We start from the raw sequence: 17,123 nt of genomic DNA, 5'->3' as shown, positions 1-17,123 counted from the left end.
GTGATTGCATACTGTACACCAGCAGTATCTGGATCTGTTATTATTCACCAGCTGTAGGTGGCTAAGAGGGTGTCACTTATTACAGTGACACATGCTGCAGCTGGCTAGCCATGATTAAGTATTACCCAGTGTGGTTGAAAGGGATGGAGACTACCATTCATTATGATCCAGCGTGGCTCGGTGGCGTAGGGAGGCTGCTACCCTACCCTGCACCGCAGCATCTGAAGGAAGGCAGCTAAAACTCAACAAAGCCCTGGGAATGGTGTGCAGAGAGGAGAGAAAGAGAACCTCGGTGGCCAGCCTGACGGAACGGGTGTCCGGCTAGCAGGGGCGGAGAGCCGCCCGCGCTCGGCGCGACCGGGAGCGCTCCGCCGCCGAGTGACAGCGCCGGGCCGGGCCCGCCGTGCGAGGGGCGCCGGGCACCGCGCTCAACTTCAACACAGCAGCAAAGCCTTTGTCCGAGCGCTCCCGGTCCGCGGCCGGGGGAGCCCGCAGGACCCCGCCTGCGGCGGAACGAGCCGGGACGTGCGAGAAGAGAGAACAGCCCGTGCCAGCCGCAGGTCCCCTCCCCGCTGGGCTCCGCCGCTCCCCTGGGAACCCTCAGAGCGGGACCCGCTCTGAAGCGGCCAGGATGCGCACCGACCCTGCACGGAGTCCCGACCGGCGTGTCCGTGCCGGGGAGAAGGAAAGCAAAGTCAACGCCCAGACCCGGCGGGACCCCGCGCCGCGGGGCGGCCGGAGAGCGCGGCCGCTGCCGGGCCGGCACCTGGGGCGCCTCCTCCGTGCGCCCACCCGGCGGGACCCCAGCCCCGCGAGGTTTGCGCCGCAGGGCCCGCCCGCGGGCCGTCCGGAGGGCAGCCCCCCGTGCCCCCGGGCGGCGGCCGAGGAGCGGGCGGGCGGGCGCGGCGCGGCCTCGCCCAGGCAGCCCCGGGCGGCGGCGGCTCCCGCGGGCGCCGCGAACGCCCCGCACTCACCCTGTCACAACAGGCGCCATCTTCCACAAACTCTCGCCAAAACTCCTACTCTCGCGAGAGCGCCCCCCTCCCCGCGGCCCAGAGCGCGCGTGCGCGGGCCCGCGAGACACGCGCGGGGCGGGAGGGGGGGGCGGTGCGCACCGCCCACTCAGCGCCCGGGCTTCTCCCTTCAGACACAACAGCCCGGGCGTGGGAACCGCGCCGCTCTCGCGAGAGCCTGCTGCCAGCCGGCATGCGGAGAGCGGCGCAAGTCTCGCGAGAGCGGAGCGCGCTCAGGGGAAGCCGAGGGATTCCCTCTGCCCGCTCTCGCGTCTCGCCCCCGCCGGCGCGAGGAGGGGCGGAGGGGGAGGGAGGAACCATTCGGGAAGCGGAGGGCGGGGGGGGCGGGACGGGGCGGGGCCGCCGCTAGCGCGCGGAGATCGGCCCACGGCCCCGCCGCCTCCTCCCGCCACCCCCGCGGGAAGCGCGCGTGGGGCCGCGCGCCTCGTGCTGCCCGCGGGCCCGGCACGTGCGCGGCCCGGAGGCGCTGAGGGGCCATTGGCGCGGGGCTGGCAAGTGCGACCGGCGGGAAGAACTCTTTGTCAAACGGGGAATAACAAGAGCAGGAGGCTGCGATTTGAAGCCCCTAGGAAGACCTATTAGGTTCCTTACACGGAATTGTTAGCTTCATGTTTTTTTTAGAAGTCGGTTTTATATTAAGCGCCCGGTTTCACAATGCTGTTTTGATTTGCAGCTGAAGTGCGTAAGATGCGTTTGTTTAGCAAACAGAAGCGGTGTAGTCTGGCAGAGCCCCAGGCGCGGTGTGGTACCTGCGGCCCCGGTGCCGGCTGTGCCTGTGCGTGCGGCAAGAACAGAGACCGCAATTCTGGATCCGCTTCACAGCGTTACCCCTTCGGGCTGCGGGTCTGACTGTCCTTTAGGAGACCAAATTTGAAAACTAATCCTTCTACATCACGAGCTCTGTCTGTTCAACTTTCTCTGTGTGCTTAGTGTAACATGTCAGTCTAACTTCGGGACAAATGCTACATTGATTAAAGATTGCTGAGAGTCCAAAGCCCACATTTTTATTCTTTAGCTCTGTATTTCTGCTGTCTTTCAAATTATGGAAAAAAAAAAAAAAAACATTTCAGTAATCCCATGAATAAGATTTAAGATTTCCCGCCCTCATACGTGCTTCACTGCTAATGTTAATTCAATGAATAATGTCTCAGATAAGTAAAATTGCGTTTTAAGACATTCCTTGGTGACAAAGTTTTCTGTACATCTCATTGTACAAACAGCTATTGTCTCCTGTCATTAAGGGACTTTCCCCGTCGTGATTTCCCCCTCCTCATTAGGCACAAGAGGACTTTGATTGGCTCCCTTATAGGCACGGTTCTCGGCAAAAGCACAATGCATACTGGAAATCCTCTACATTGTTTGCAAAGAGCAACTCATAATCCCTTTGGAAATCTCTTCCTAAAAACATTTTTTTTTTTTTTTTTTTTTTTTTTCTCCCGAGGCTAAAGAATGATCTCAGCTCATGCTAACTCCATTCCATTAAGAATAGTTTCTGGATGTTTGCCATGGACTGTCTCTAGATGGTTATTTTATGGGGCCCCTCTTTTAGTGTGTTTTGAATCAAACTGGAAAATCTAAAAATATAGCACACAATAATCTCCAGTGTCTAGCCTCTTTTAATAGTGTACAATGAAGGCGCTTTGACTAATAACCAGATTAATTGGATACTGGAGCAGGTATCTTATTTCGAAGAATTAATAATCATAGAAACCATTGTAGTCCTTTCCATCACTGACAGCAGTACATTATAAAACAAATAACCATTGTTTTTTTGGGTTTTTTTTTAAATTATAAATGATCTTCAGTTCAAAAGGCCAGGAATACTATTCAAATCAAAAACAATAGCTTGAACTTGATGTGAGTAGCTGGTGGAAGAAAAGATAATAAGCCACTAAATGTTTTTTTAGTATTGTTTATACATTGAATTTTCTTCTTGCTGCTAAAAGTTTGTATTTCACATAGAGTGTGAACAATTCCTATTGACTTTATTGGAAACTGAAAGCATCCACTACCTCAGGGAACTAGATCTCACTTTCTGGCCTGTAGTGAATATGAGCACTTCAGAGCTGAGGTAGAAGCATTTAAATACCAGGTTTGCATTTAAATTTTTGCTTCTGGTATGTAAATCAGTAGTTTGACTTTTTGATTTAAGCTCAGCTGAGGTTGGCAAAAGTGTTCTGAATCAGGCCTGTCACTTCAGAAACAATTTGGAGAAGCACAGCTTGGAGGTGCCTTTGAAGGGTTTTGTGATTTCCACAAGTGTTGGCCCCACCCCTGTTCCAAGCAGGTGCTCTGCCAGGTTACTCCAGCTGGCTGCTCAGAATCGTTAGTCATCTTTGAAAATGGAAGGCTGTTAAAGCAGGAGATGCAGTTTACTCTCACTTGCCAGCTGGGGGACAGGGCCACCTCGAGCCTGGATTCCCCAACACGTGTGTATGTGGACAGAGCCACTTGGCCAGTGCTTAGTGGATCCCAGCAGCTTCACCTTGGGTATCCATTCAGTTCTCCTGTCCTCTCAGTCTTGCTTTGGGTGAAAAGAGTATGAAAGACAAGGAGCCTAGCACGAGCCCATGGAATTGTTAGGGGTCAGGCCCTCTGTGTGGGTGGGGAGGAGGTCTTTTGGAGTCTTGTGCCACCAACGGTACTGCAGGAGCTACTGTGCAGTACCGTGCTTGAGCAGTGCTCAAGCAGCTCAGCTTTGGAGGAGAAGGGCAAGCAAGAGCAGGGAGCATGGGATGCAAGCTGTGATAACCAGGCCAAAGATTCCAACAGCTTGTTTGACCAGTCCAGACCAAATTTCTCCAGCTCAGCCTTGGCTCTGGGTTTCCCCTAAGCTCATTCCTTTGGGCACAGCACTAGCTAATTAATATGCTTCTCATTTGGCAACTGCTTCCCACCTCGCTGGTTTGGAGAAAGATGAGGAAACAAAAGACCTGCACACTTTTGTGTAGAAGCAATCCCAAGTTTCTTATGTGCTTAGCACAAGCATGTGGGAGACAAGGGGACAAGAGACTGTCTCAGATCAAGCATGTCTTACAAAAAAACATCTCACAGTGTGTCCTGTAAAATCCCAGCTATTTTAAAATTCACTGACCTTAAAAAGCATTCTAGGTAGTCAGAACTGCAGTTATCTGGATCCTCATTATAGCGAGCAGGTTTATCTTGAGATGTTGCAGTTTGTAGGTGGTGTAAATCACACATTCTAGTGGTAGGCACTGTGATACAACCCTGCTGGAATTTCATGAGCACAGGATGTACAGTGTGGTTCAACCACATGTCTAGGAAAGCAAATAAACAGTTGCCCACAGAGCATCTCTTAGATCTGAGCTGCGGTGTATGTGCCAACAAAAGTTATCACTCAAGCTGTTAGCCAGCCAGCTCAATGTCACAAGTGTCTGCTCTTTGAAATGGATGCCGATGTTCAACACAGCTCAGAGAATTTGCAACATTGTCTTAAGGATGACAAGGAGAAAGAATAGGCTAGTTAGCAGTCTGCAGCAGGGACATTGTTACATAGTTTTTGCTTGTGTGTCATAGTCTCAAAGAGGATGGTAGAGCGAAGAAAAAATCGGATCTGTGTCTTAATGTGGGCTCAGGTGTAAGTATACCTTGGTGAGGGAGTCCCCAGAGGCTACAGTTAAGCTTGGGCCTAACTATGGTATTGCCTTGAAAGCAAGTACAGTTCCTTCCCAGAGTGTTCTTTTAGTGTAAAGACAAGAAGCAGGGAGTATAGAAAAGGAAGGAGGAAGAGGTGGGAAGGTGAGGTTAACAGTAATAACATCATGTGGTTATGTAGGTTAACAGTGTGAACAGCTTGATGACTGATGTCTATAACCTCTTATTTTTAAATAATTTTCTAGTAAAGCCCGTTAAGACATTTTGCATTGTATTAAATTTTGCTCCTCACCCTACCCCAGAATAGCATCTTCACTTATTTTCCACTGGGTGAAATTTTTTGTCAGTTTGCGAGGAAACTACCCTGTATCCCTCCTTAGTTTTACTGGATTCTTCAAAGAGTGCAACTCTGAACCTCTCTTACACAGCATTGCTCCCTTCACTCGTGCACATGATGCCTGTCCACCAGTCAAGTGTCCCTTGTCCCCAAGGTTATTCCCTTAGCCCTGCTCTCCATACACACCCTCTGCAGTGATGGCTGGTGCCATCAGCCCTCTCATCCCCAGGATGCCCCTGCAGGTACCAGCAGACTGCAGTGACTCATCCGGAGGTGAAAAAGCCCTGGGGGCTGGCAGAGCCTGCCCGCCACACCGGGCAGTGCCAGCCGCTGCAGCCCAGCATTCACAGGCAGCGCCGAGCGGGGTTCCCCTTGGTGCTGCCAGCAGCACGGCTGCTCTGCTGCCCTGACCTTCTGCCGTGACTACGCACCAAACCAGTTCTGAGATTAAACCACAGGACGCAGGATTACAGTCATGCCTTACAAGGAGTACAGCAGGATAAGCTGTAAAAATCTCCATGTTTCCAAAACGTACGCGGAAGATACGTGAAGCTTCTTTTCCGTTGATTAGACTGTGAATTATCACAAATAATTAACAAAGCGAAAGGAAGATTAAAAGATTATGTGATTCCAGATGTTTTATTGATTTTATTAATAAACAAATGCAAACTGATTTTGCTATGCTGCAACTCTGAATTGGTGTGAATACAGATATCTTTCTGCAGGAAAACATTTTAACCGGAGGTACTGTTGTTTTCCTGATGTGTATTAATTCACCAACTACACTCACATCCAACCCTGTAATTTAGTGATGGAGTTAGAGCTGATTTTTTCAGCTAGTCTGATCTCTCATTCATTAGGCTCCTTGAGAAAATATATGCTGACAGACTTCACCTCTACCTGTAAGTAAAATGTTTTTTTGAAAACAAGGACTGAAAACTCATTTGGTTTTACAAAACACAAAGAAATACACACTCTTAATTGTACACATTTTTCTTACTTACAGGGAATATGAAACAGAACAATACTTAAGGAAATTTCAAACTAACTATAACAAAGTACAAAAAAAGAATTAATCAGCCTGCTATGAAAGAAACCACAAACTTCACACAACCTCTCAATAAAACTATCACCAAAAACCCATTTGCAATTGTAAACTATCCCAGTTTTTTTCTCAGTGAAGACTACAGACTATGTCAGATAGGAGAAAATGTGGATGAAATCCTTAACCTATAATTCTACATACAAATATGTGCACACAGGAATTCTGTCTATGGCTAGAGAGGAGTTAGAAAATTAATTGATTTACAAGTGTAAAGCTGGATACTATGTAAATGCTGTTTGGAAAATCTAGTGACAGGTAAGCCTCATTCTGGTCCTATATAGAGAAATTAAACTGATTTTGTGGTTTTGGTAGCTTACAGACTGTCAGTGGCTGCGGGCTATAAAGATAATACTTGGTTTGGGGCTGTTGATTTAGATCATTGAGAAAGTTATACAGTTTTGAAACAGAAGATAGTCTAAAGGCATTGCCAAAGAACACGTAACCCTAAAACATGGTTAACTTGTAATACTGCCATGTTGATATCTCTTTGGAATACAAAAGTTCTAATTGTTGTGGACTTAGTCTAGTTTTCATACTACTATCCTTTTCCTGTTCCATAGACTATTTCCATAATCCTTCTCCTGAAGATAGATGGACTATTTCTTGCTGAAATTATTGAAAATAAATTCCATACAAATTGACTGAGAATATTACTCAGATCCAGAGTGGCTGACACCTTTTGAATTTTTGACTTTTAGGGAATTACACGTGACCTTTTAATGCTAAAGTTCATTAGTGCCTTGATATCATATTGATGAGCTTCATATAAATGAATAGATGAACAGATAAGTTATAACTAAGGTAATGAGCTTCTAGTTGTTATGGAGGTTACTGAAGACATGTCACAGATGATAATTACTTGAAGAATTTCTCTATAATTTTATTTACTGACATTCTTGGTTCAGGATTCACTCTCTCTTTTTTAATCTTAAAATCACTTAATCTTAAGTGGTGTTTCATTTTTAATGTTCTAGACAGCCATATCTTTTTCTAGAAATGCAGATATCCAGACATTCTTATTACTCATGGTTTCCTTATCAGTTTGTTTTTCTCCTCATTACTGGCACTGACCTTGCCAAGAGCTAAGCACATGCATAATTTTACTAGTGTGATTAGACTCATTAAAGCTAATGGGATTAGTCAAGAAAGTAAAGCTACTTCTATTTAAATGTTTGTTGTTTGAGGTAGTGCTGCTGGAATCAAAATGAGGAAAGTCTGGAAGGAATTCAGATTGAACAGCAATTTTCATTAAATGTCATACAAAGAGAAATTCGAAGATTGTTCTCTTAACCCAGCCCTGATGTGTGATGAACCCAAGATGGTTTTACACTGGAGGTCAGCAGGGATTTTCCAACATTGCTTTTTTTTCAAAAGATGGGGCTTGTCAAGAATTAAGCTGGTCTCAGCAAACTTTACAAGGTCTTTTCTCAAGTCTAGGATGAAATTTGTAAATTAAAGATGATGAGAGATCTCAGCCATCAGCCCAGCAATAGAGGCTGAGTATAACCTGATAGCAGTGTTGTGATGCTGTGCCCTGGGAGACTGGGTCCCCCCAGGAATATTTCATTAATGTGGGGAGATTGAGAGAGGCAAGCCCAGAAGCGATTTCCTCTTTCTGCACAGAAATTGGGAGATTGCACTGAATTAAACAACGTTTCCTATCACAGAGGAATGGTCTCACAATTAAAACATGGGCTTATAGCTTGGGGGTCTTGTGCATAAAATCCTCAAGAGGTGTTTATGCCAGTATAAAGTGGGGGGAAAGTCTAGAGGATTTTCTTGCTATTACTCCTACCCTACTTTTGCTCCTCATTTTGAGTGCTGCAAGTCTGCTGTTTTTTGACCTGCCAGCTGAAAGCCTCCCAGAAGCATTGTAGCAGCCAGAAATACAATGTTTAGAGTGCACCTGGTTTTCAGCCCCTTTCTTTGACAGCCGTCTCAGCTAGGGTTGAGAGGGGAGGAGCATGGAGCAGTTGCTCCATCTATCCCAAGGAACTTCCCTTCTGGACTGTCAGTACAATTTTATGGAGATTGGTAACACAGGCCAGACATAAAAGTGGGTGATTATTAACTCCATCACACTGTAATTTGTCTTTTCTGACTTCTGATGAGCTGCCTCATACACAGTAAGTTATTAAAAAATCTGGCCTCTTAAAGAATCAAATTCAAACTGCTGTGCTATCATTTTGAAGCAGTAAATCTCCCATGGTCTTGGAGAAAACATCAGTTGTGGGTTTTCACCCATTTATTCCTTCCTTTCAAAACAAACACTTATTTTGGTCTCTGAAAAATACAAATGACAAGTAAAATTTATTTAAGCTACAGAAAGGCTATTTGTAGTCTAGAAGTTAAAATTCTCAGTTAATAGTGACTCCTGTACACTGTCTTTTTCTGTGCAGAGGTTAAAAGCCAGCAAGTCCATCGCTGCAAAGTCTAATATCAGGGGTGGTAGATATATTTAACTATTACTCACTTTTCTCTAGGAAAGCAACTGATCTATGCCCCAATACTCACAATTTTATTAACATTGGAAAGAGCCATGTGGTGTTCATATAGTGTTTAATCTCCATGAAGTCTCAGAGCCCAAGGTTTTCTGATTGCTGGCAGAGAAGGAGGACTGGAGTGGCAGTTAGGGGTGCGCCGGTCCCTACTGTATATACAGCTGTTGCTGCACAGGGGAGGGAAACGCAGGGTCTGGCTGTCTGTTCCAAACAAAAAGAAATGGCACATGCTATTACTTCCAGATCATTGCAGTCCCTGCACCACCATCTGCTGGGGGTCAGAGCAGTTGTCCGGGTCGGCGTCAGTCATGCACAAACTCAATGCCTTCCACCGAGCTGCGCCCAGCAGTACATATTTACAAGAACAATAAAGCAAACCTGCTCCCTGGACACAGGCACCACAATGCTCCATCACATTGGGAACAAAGGGGCACAACGAAAGTTGATATGCATTACAAAGGAGGTTCTCAGGGATCACAGCTTTGTGATTTCAGGCCGTAACACAAATTGAAGGGAAGAAAAACTGTCACCAATAAGCCCAGACCTAGTGATCATTGTATTTGTAATTGACACAGCATTGCTGAAAGGTTGCCTGGGTCTCTGTGTTTCCACTTTTCCTATTGTCAAAGTCTACTGTAGAAAATTGTTAAATGGGAAAAGCTTTGATAATAAATATTGAAAACTTGGATATGTTATTCTATAACAGCAGCAGGATAATCTCTGCCACTTAACCCAGCTTGTCCATGCATATCTCTTTTTCTGGGGCTTATGCCATGTGCTGGAGTGAGATGTGGAGAGCCCTGACTGACGTAAACTGAACAGTTCCTGGAAACCAGATGAGTACAACTGTGTCACTGTGATGTTGAAACCAAATGAGCAGTTTTAGCATCTCTTCGGCCTAACAGCAGCTAGTGAGTAATTCATTTCTTCTGCTGGAAACGGCTGCTTCACCACCACTGGAGTGACACATCAGGCGTTACTGTTGGGTGCTGCAAACCTTTCACTTAGCGCTGTCCTGCACCCTTGGCTGAACATACGTGTAAGGCGTGACACCCTTGGGGCCTAGAGCTCGAGGGGCTTTGCTGGCTGTATGTTAAGGTATGCAGAGGTAAAAAGTAAAACCCTTCTTTCAGGTCTGGGCTAGCTTGCTGCAGAGCTATGTCCGGTGTTTTACTCCCCTGCTGCATCAAAATGGAAGCAGGGGAGGTATGGAGCTCAGTGCAGAGGCATCTGCATTCAGCTGAGTTTATTAGTTTGGTCTCAGCATCTGCACTATTAAAACAGGCAGCAGTGCCAGCATGGGGTGAGAGAAATAGGCAGTAGTTCTGGAAATCTATGAAAAGGGCAGGTGGAGCTGCACCCAGAACATTTTTCAAGTGAGGCTCATTGCCAAATAACTAGAAACTATGCTGTGCTAGCAAACACGAAGGACTGCTGTAGTCCCTGCCTCACATAGCTAGAGTGTCTGTCACAGCACTACCACATACATAATCTTTGACATTTCATCTGATAATTAGTGGTTTTGGCACAAGTAAACACTCTCTTGTTAGGTCCTATCCTCAATTGCTTTTTACTAAGCATCACTCGTCATTTTTGCATAAAACCTCTCCAGTCCATGTAATGTTTGAGAGCCTTCTTAGATGATTTGCCTGAAACATGATATGGAAGAGGAGACCTCCAGGTAGCTGCACACACGTCTTCCAGACTCCACCTTCCTGGCCTCACTGGCACCAGGACACCCCAGCTGCCAGAGCCGCAGAGCTGGTTCTGGAGCCTGCGAGGGCATGCAGAGCAGCCTTTGCTTGTTTCCTTGGAGAGCCTCACCAGCTCAGTTACATATCTGTACTTGGAGGGCACTTTCCCTGAGCCATTCCACACAGAGAGGAACTCCACAGGTTTGTATTGCAGTTAGGCAGGCTTTCAGCAGTGGGATCAGAGCTAAAAGATAATGTTTTTTACCACGCAGTCCTGTGGAACTGCATTTGAAGCAGAATTTACAGAAAAGTAGTCAATTTATAGCTTAGATGCATTTACATAGTAAAATGTATGCACAGTGTAAATAATTGTGTATCTCTAATTTTGTGGAGGAAAAGGAAGGGGATGGGAAGGTGGCAGAGTGGCTGTGTGAGGGTATTAGTAATAAAATGAAAAGACAGAAAGCCTTCAGCCTGTAGGTTATTGATGTACATCTGCTCCATATGTGTGGGGACTGAAAGTAATTTCCATTAGCAGTCCCACAGAAGTGGTTGTTCTGTATATCTAGTCCACCATGGAGAGGTGCTACATTGTGGAAATCATCTCGTTTCAGTGCCTGTTTGTGCTTGTTCTGGAGGCTTTATTCTACCAGCCAGCGACTAGATTAGTGTAAGGAGTAGGGTGGGTTTCCCAGTCATCCTTCTGGGCACCATTCAGACATTGAGAGACTTTTTGTAGTAGAAGGTGTCCCTGCCCATTGCAACCAGATGGTCTTTAAGCTCCCTTCTAACCCAAACCATTCTAGGATACTGTGATATTCTTCACATAATGCCTGGGAAATTTAAAACTGGTTTCATGTGTTCTGCAGAAAAATAAGGGACTTCAGTATTCAGGAGAAACTTTGTCTGTCTTGTGGTCACTAGCAAATGTCAACCACAAGAATAGGTACATGCTGACTAATAAAATAAGTTTTCTGAAAAAAATAAAGCTTTTACTGAATGAGCAATCGAACAACTGTGTTGGTACTCTTGTTCTATGATGTTACCTCTGAACCATGCTCTCGTTGGTAGAATATTCCCTCCTCCTCAATCATATGTGGCATATTTAAATGCTGCCCTGGATAAACCATAGTCTTAACTTCTATGTTGTAAGTCTATCATTGCAGGAAAAAAAGAGTTCAGTTTATTTTTCTTAATTGCCTGGATGAAATGAGTCTATACCATGTCCAGCCCAGTGGGTATCCAGTTATGCATACACCTTAGGAGTCTAATGTTGAAACCTTGCAGCATCCAGGGGCTGACTGGAAGCATTTTTGTACTTAAGTGGGAGATGAGCTATTGAGAAAATCTAGCCCAGAATAAGAGTTTAACTTTTTATGTTGACTCTTTTTGCTAACATTACCCTTTATCTCTGAGGTTATAGATTTGTTTTTATAAAGAGTAGTTCTGGGAGTTACCACATCTCTGGGCAGCATAAATCCAGCCCAGATCAAGCACAGTATGTTGAGTCACACAGCACACAGAATAAATACATATCATGGCTGTTCAAGCCAGCTTTATTCTTTCTGCTGCATCAATATCAACTAAGGGAGGAAAAAGTGATGTTTGATCAAACTCAAATTGCACAGAAAGAAGGTTTGGCCCTTTCGAACAAATTTAATCTTTCACCTTCAGCTGTGCCAACTGAATGCTTTGCATCAAGAGACAGTTTTTGATCTGGGATTAACTGTTGTAACTTTGGATTTATTGCCTGGTGGAACTTTGGCCTGATTTTTACCCCCAGACCACTTATATGCTCTTTCTTAACATATCTTCCTTGAACTCATTTTGAAATCTACAAACCTGTCTTCTTCCTACCTGTTCTCTGAATTCCATCTGCAGTAATGTCTGCCAGTTTCTAATGCCTAATGGCCAAATAAATGGTCATTAGGAAATAATTGGTTAATAAAATACTATTATGTATCCTTTGAAAGCAATATTTTAATAGTTTACAGCTGGCCTAGGGCATATGTATGGTTATCACGGACTTTTGTTACTTTTGTACTGCATCCCTTCTCACTGCTTACTCTGCCCACTTACAGATTGTATTTTAGCCCCTTGAATTTGCCTGATTGAAGAAATCTTTGCAGTGTTTTTTCCTAAGCATGATACAGGAGATTCCTCAAACATATTAGAGATACTTAAAATTTCATGAGGGAGAAAAAAACTTTTAATATTCAAATATGCTCCCATTGTTGGTGGTGTTATTAGAGAAATCTTCTAAAAGGCATATTCAAAGGGTTGTCTTGCCTTAATAAACTTAGAAAACTTTTGTCTTGTCCCTTATGTTGATTACAAATGCAGCTGTTATTACTCTGTTTTTACTTGCACGTTTTAAGCTATTCCACTGTGTTAGTGACCGAGTAGCATTTCACTGGGCAATAGAACTGTTTGCTCACCCTAAATACTGCTGCAAAAGTAGCACAGGAGAAAAATATCTTTAAGGTTATATAGAAACTCTGGCTAAGCTGAAGTAATGGACTGGAAAGAGATGTGGCAGAGAAAGAAATCACAGAAGTTAGGAAAAACTGGTAGAAAAGCAAAGGGAGAGACTGTTCCTTTGGTAAATAGAGAGAGGGGTGGCTGAGCAGACAGCATCAAATTGCTCCCCATCTCTGTTCTGGCACTTGCAGATCTATTGAAAGCAGGCCAGAAGGACATGCTGAATTTGTTGCTTCCGTGTGCCAGCCTTTTCTGCAGCAGCAAGAGAAACCAATCAGTGCTGCTTCAAAAGCAGCTGGAAACTGAGAAATCCCTGGTCCCCTGCTGCCTGGCAAGCAGCAGTACAGGGTCTTCTCAGTTTCCAGCCACTACAGAGGCTCCATTGACAAAATGTGTGCGGCATTTGAAGGAGCACAATGTGACAATGAAAGAACCTGAGGCAGACAAAACAAGGAAGGGGGAGAAGGGAAGAAAGGGGCGAGAATTAAATGGGAATGAGCGAGCAACTGAAGAGAGGAGAACAAAAATCAAAAGAAAGATATGCAAATCATTGCAAAAGGAGCAATAAAAATAAATCATCCTTGTCATATTTGACACCTCTGCACTGCCTCATCAAAAGGTATAGTTGTGATAGGAAGACTAGAGAAAAAGAGGTAAACTTTACTAATGTTTGCTTTCATTGCCTCTCGGAGATACAGACACACTTAATTTAGTTCCCTACATTCACAAATACTGTTGTGAAGTACAGAGAACTGGAAGATGCCAGATACCACACAGGGAGCCACATGGCACTGTGAATGGGACAGCTCCTACCCTCATCCTCTGTTTCTGAGAGAAGCAGAAAGATTTAAAGAGCCCTGAAAGTCAGGAGAAGGGTGCCTTACTGCTGCTCAGAGCAACCTGGAAAGAAAGCAAATGCTGCCCAAAATGAAGCCAGGCAGCTGGTTCCTTTTCTCCTTTCCCTAGTGCTTTGTTGCATCAGCTATGAGAATGTGTAGCAGAGTGGAAACTAGAGTATCACTAATAGCTCAGAGCAAAGCAGCATGGTTAGGTATTATTTTTTTTACTTCTGTCTGCCTGGTTATAAGGTGGGTACCAAGAGCTCAGGGGATGTATCTGTGGTACATTACTCTCCCAGCTGTTCCCACTTATGCTGCTTGTTCCAGATGAAGGGATATCTGGGGGTGCCAGAACCAAAGCAACTAAACTGGAAGGGGCTTTCCAAACGTCATCACATAACTCACAGAGTTTTTAGTTCTTGGGTCCAACTCGAGCTCCTTCAAATTAAAATCCCCTGAAACATATGCTGGGTGAACACAGCATCTTCAGCACCAACTTTTCCACTCCAGATAGCTGCTCTTGGAATAACGTGGTACAGTAACATGCAAAAATGAATAGTAGTTGGGAAAGAGCACTGGCATCTACAGATTTTCTGGGAATTCTTCGTATTTCTGAAAGGTCAGAGAAGTGCACCACAAAAACTGAGACAGAAGAATAGAACTGTTGCTGTTAGTTTCAAGAGGCAATATCAACCAGGAACCAAGAAGGGGGTAAATTTTGTATTCCCAAGCTGAAAATGGGTAAACTCAATTTATGTGCATTTGCCTTTGAGCAGTGCACTGTCATCATCTTAAATAAGCTTATCTTTTTAAGCAGAGGAAGGCTTCTGTCCTGGTGACAGAAGTTTTGCAATTAATAAAGCCTTCTTAAAAATTCTCATTCATCATTCAGGTTTAAAATAAAATGCTTCCATTTTCTCTCTTAGCTTGACATTTATTTTCAATTATGAGTAATTATTCCTGAAAAGTAGTTACTACTTAGGTTAAAAAAAAAATGTTTCTCCAAAGCAAACTTAATCTGAGCATGACCCATGGCCTCCATACAATCCCCAGTATTTATATCAGTGATCAATTTGTCTTTTTTTGTAGGAATAGTCGGCAGTGTAGAACTGAGTTTTTGGTGGTATTTTTATTAATGAGTTCCTGGGTGTTGTAATTTTGAAAGAACCTACAGATGCTTTAATAGTTGTAGAATGAGACTACCATCATGTCTGTCTTATGAGGAATCCCCCATTTTGTAGTAGGTTAAGAATGTTTTCTTATTTTATCTGTTCGGTTCATGTACAATAGATCAAAACTGGTACCATATTTTCACATTTACTATTTCACATTTTTTTAGTTAATTTAAAACAAAGGTATCTGGCTTTATCTCTAAAATCTTAGCTGTATTTTTTATGTCATGGGAAGAGATGATAGCAAGGGCTGTGGAGGAGCTACCAGCATGATAAATAAACACACAGAAATACCTCTCAAAATACTGGGCAAAAATCTAACTAATATTTTTGATTTTTTCTACCTTTTATTTTGTCTCATGGACTGGCTCTGATTACATTAATGAGCAATTCATCATAACAGATACAGATCACCACATTGAAGTAGCTAGTGCTGAGAATCAGTGTGCTTGTTACAATCGTTACAAGGATTTGAACTTCAGGCCACCTTTAACTTGATCCCTTGGATTGGCTCTTCTCACTGTGCAAGCTGCCCAAAAGCTGCCCAAAGACCCACAGGTTGGTTTGGACTCATGACATCCTCACTGGAGTGCATTTCATGTGCACTGAGCAGAACTTCTGGGTCAGTTCCCTCAAAGGGAATTCAGTGCTTCTGTGCACCAAAACTGCTCCAGGAGCTGAGGCAGTGTGCAGTAAATGGGAGCAGTCAGGGGTGGGATTTGCTGAAAACTGCATTGCTGCTCTGAACCTAAATGGTAAATATGTAGGCAGCCATATATATTTTTGTGGCTTTGGGAAGTCATTGCATATTTTTCTCTAGTGTGCAAAGCAAGCAATTTTGCATGATAAAACTCAAATTTTCTGGCCAGAAAGTCAGTTCTGTATGTTTGGTGATGCAAAGAGAAAGCAAGCTGCACTGTATCATTATTTAAGCAGAGAAATCCTTACATGTGTGCTTTACATGCAACTCAGAATAGTAGATTTTATTTTAAGTGACATAAATTGTGGCTTTCACATAAAAATTATGAAAAACTGGTTTCCTAGTTTCAATTCTCCCAAAAAAATGAGTAAGTGAAGTTTTCCACATCAGGAAAACAGACTAATTTTCTGTGATCAAAGAAGACCCTATGCTACATAAGGTTTCATGATAATGCATAAAGTGAAGAAAAAAAGTCCAGAGTCATGTAGGCTTCATTTAAAGCAATGTGCTTGATATGGCATAGTGCATTGAGGTATTGGTCATGAGATCAGAACTCAGAACTTCTGCATGCTAATTTTGACTTTGTCAGTGAATTCAGCTTTTGTCAAGCCATTACTGTGCAGTTTCCTGCCTGGGCAAAGAAATGTTAATGTTTCAAAGAGCAGAAGAGTTCAATATTTAACAGTTTACCTTTCTGATTTCCAGTTTATTTATTTGAGTGAATCATTATTTTGCTCTTAAAAGTCTTCTGAATTTCATTTGCTACTATTGGCTAACTTTTTGCACTAAATGTTTTAATTTTGATTATTCACATTCATTTGTGTAATTTCAGTTCCTTAGCTGGATCGTTAGAGCTCAGACAAGGTTTTTCTGCAGCTGCTGGCATAAGTACAAAATCTAATTTCAGTTAATTCTTGCATATAGGTTTCGTGTGTTTGTTCTCAATAAGTGATCAGGCACATTTAGAGTGAATACATATTTCCAGAAAGTGAATAGAAAGGAATGTAAAGTGAGTGGTAAAAAGCACTTGATTTTGAAAAAAGATAATTCCTATAGCAGTGTACTCCAGTGGCTTTGTGCTAATGCTCTTGAATTTCTTCCACTGGAGTCTGATCCATAAAGGGATTTGGTTACTTAAAATAGCAGTTATGTTCTAAAGTATGTGCCATTAGAACTTCATCTCAGCTTCTGTTTAAGCTTAATAGAGCACACTCATGTTCACACCACAGATTATACCCATAATCTGCCTTTTAGGCTTCTTTGCTTCCTGCCCAAGGGAATGGTGGCACCTGAAATGATAGGCACTGCAGGAAATTCAACAAATGTGTTCTACTGCCAGCAATATGCCTGAGCTCACTGAGAGCCTCCTTATTCTGACCTGGAGGCTCTTTTGCCACTTGTGATTGTGCATTTGCACGTGTGTGGAGGTATGTCTGTCAATTTGCAGTTATTGCTGTTACTGACAGAGACCAGCTGTGATGTAACAACGCTGGGGCTCTCCAAAGGGCTTTGTTTGGTGTGAGCACATGAGCAGGAGAGATTTCTTCTTGTAAAAGTCTGCCATCCACTTTTCTGCAGCATGCAGTTTGATCCATATTCTTGCCAATTATATTTTGAGGACAGTGTTCCAAACTGTGCTTTCCCT

General features: G+C 43.8%; 1 protein-coding gene across 2 annotated transcripts in view; it reads right to left on the bottom strand.

Annotated features, from left to right (window-relative positions):
- The window catches only part of RBPJ (recombination signal binding protein for immunoglobulin kappa J region), a 141,778-nt gene that overhangs the window by 57,288 nt on the left and 67,367 nt on the right, over window positions 1–17,123 (bottom strand). Inside the window, exon 1 of one of the 2 annotated variants that reach the window (XM_079305910.1) lies at window positions 975–1,135. The exons of the other annotated variant lie outside the window; for it this stretch is intronic. Coding sequence (XP_079162036.1) covers window positions 975–994 — 20 coding nt within the window. The 5' untranslated portion in view covers window positions 995–1,135. Of the gene's footprint in view, window positions 1–974; window positions 1,136–17,123 lie in introns of those variants that run through there. 2 annotated transcript variants of the gene reach the window in all.

The sequence above is a fragment of the Erithacus rubecula genome (genome assembly GCF_903797595.1).
Source record: "Erithacus rubecula genome assembly, chromosome: 5".
Lineage (NCBI taxonomy): Eukaryota > Metazoa > Chordata > Aves > Passeriformes > Muscicapidae > Erithacus > Erithacus rubecula.
The sequence above is the reverse complement of the archived record's forward strand: the minus strand, read 5'-3'. Positions and strand labels throughout refer to the sequence as shown.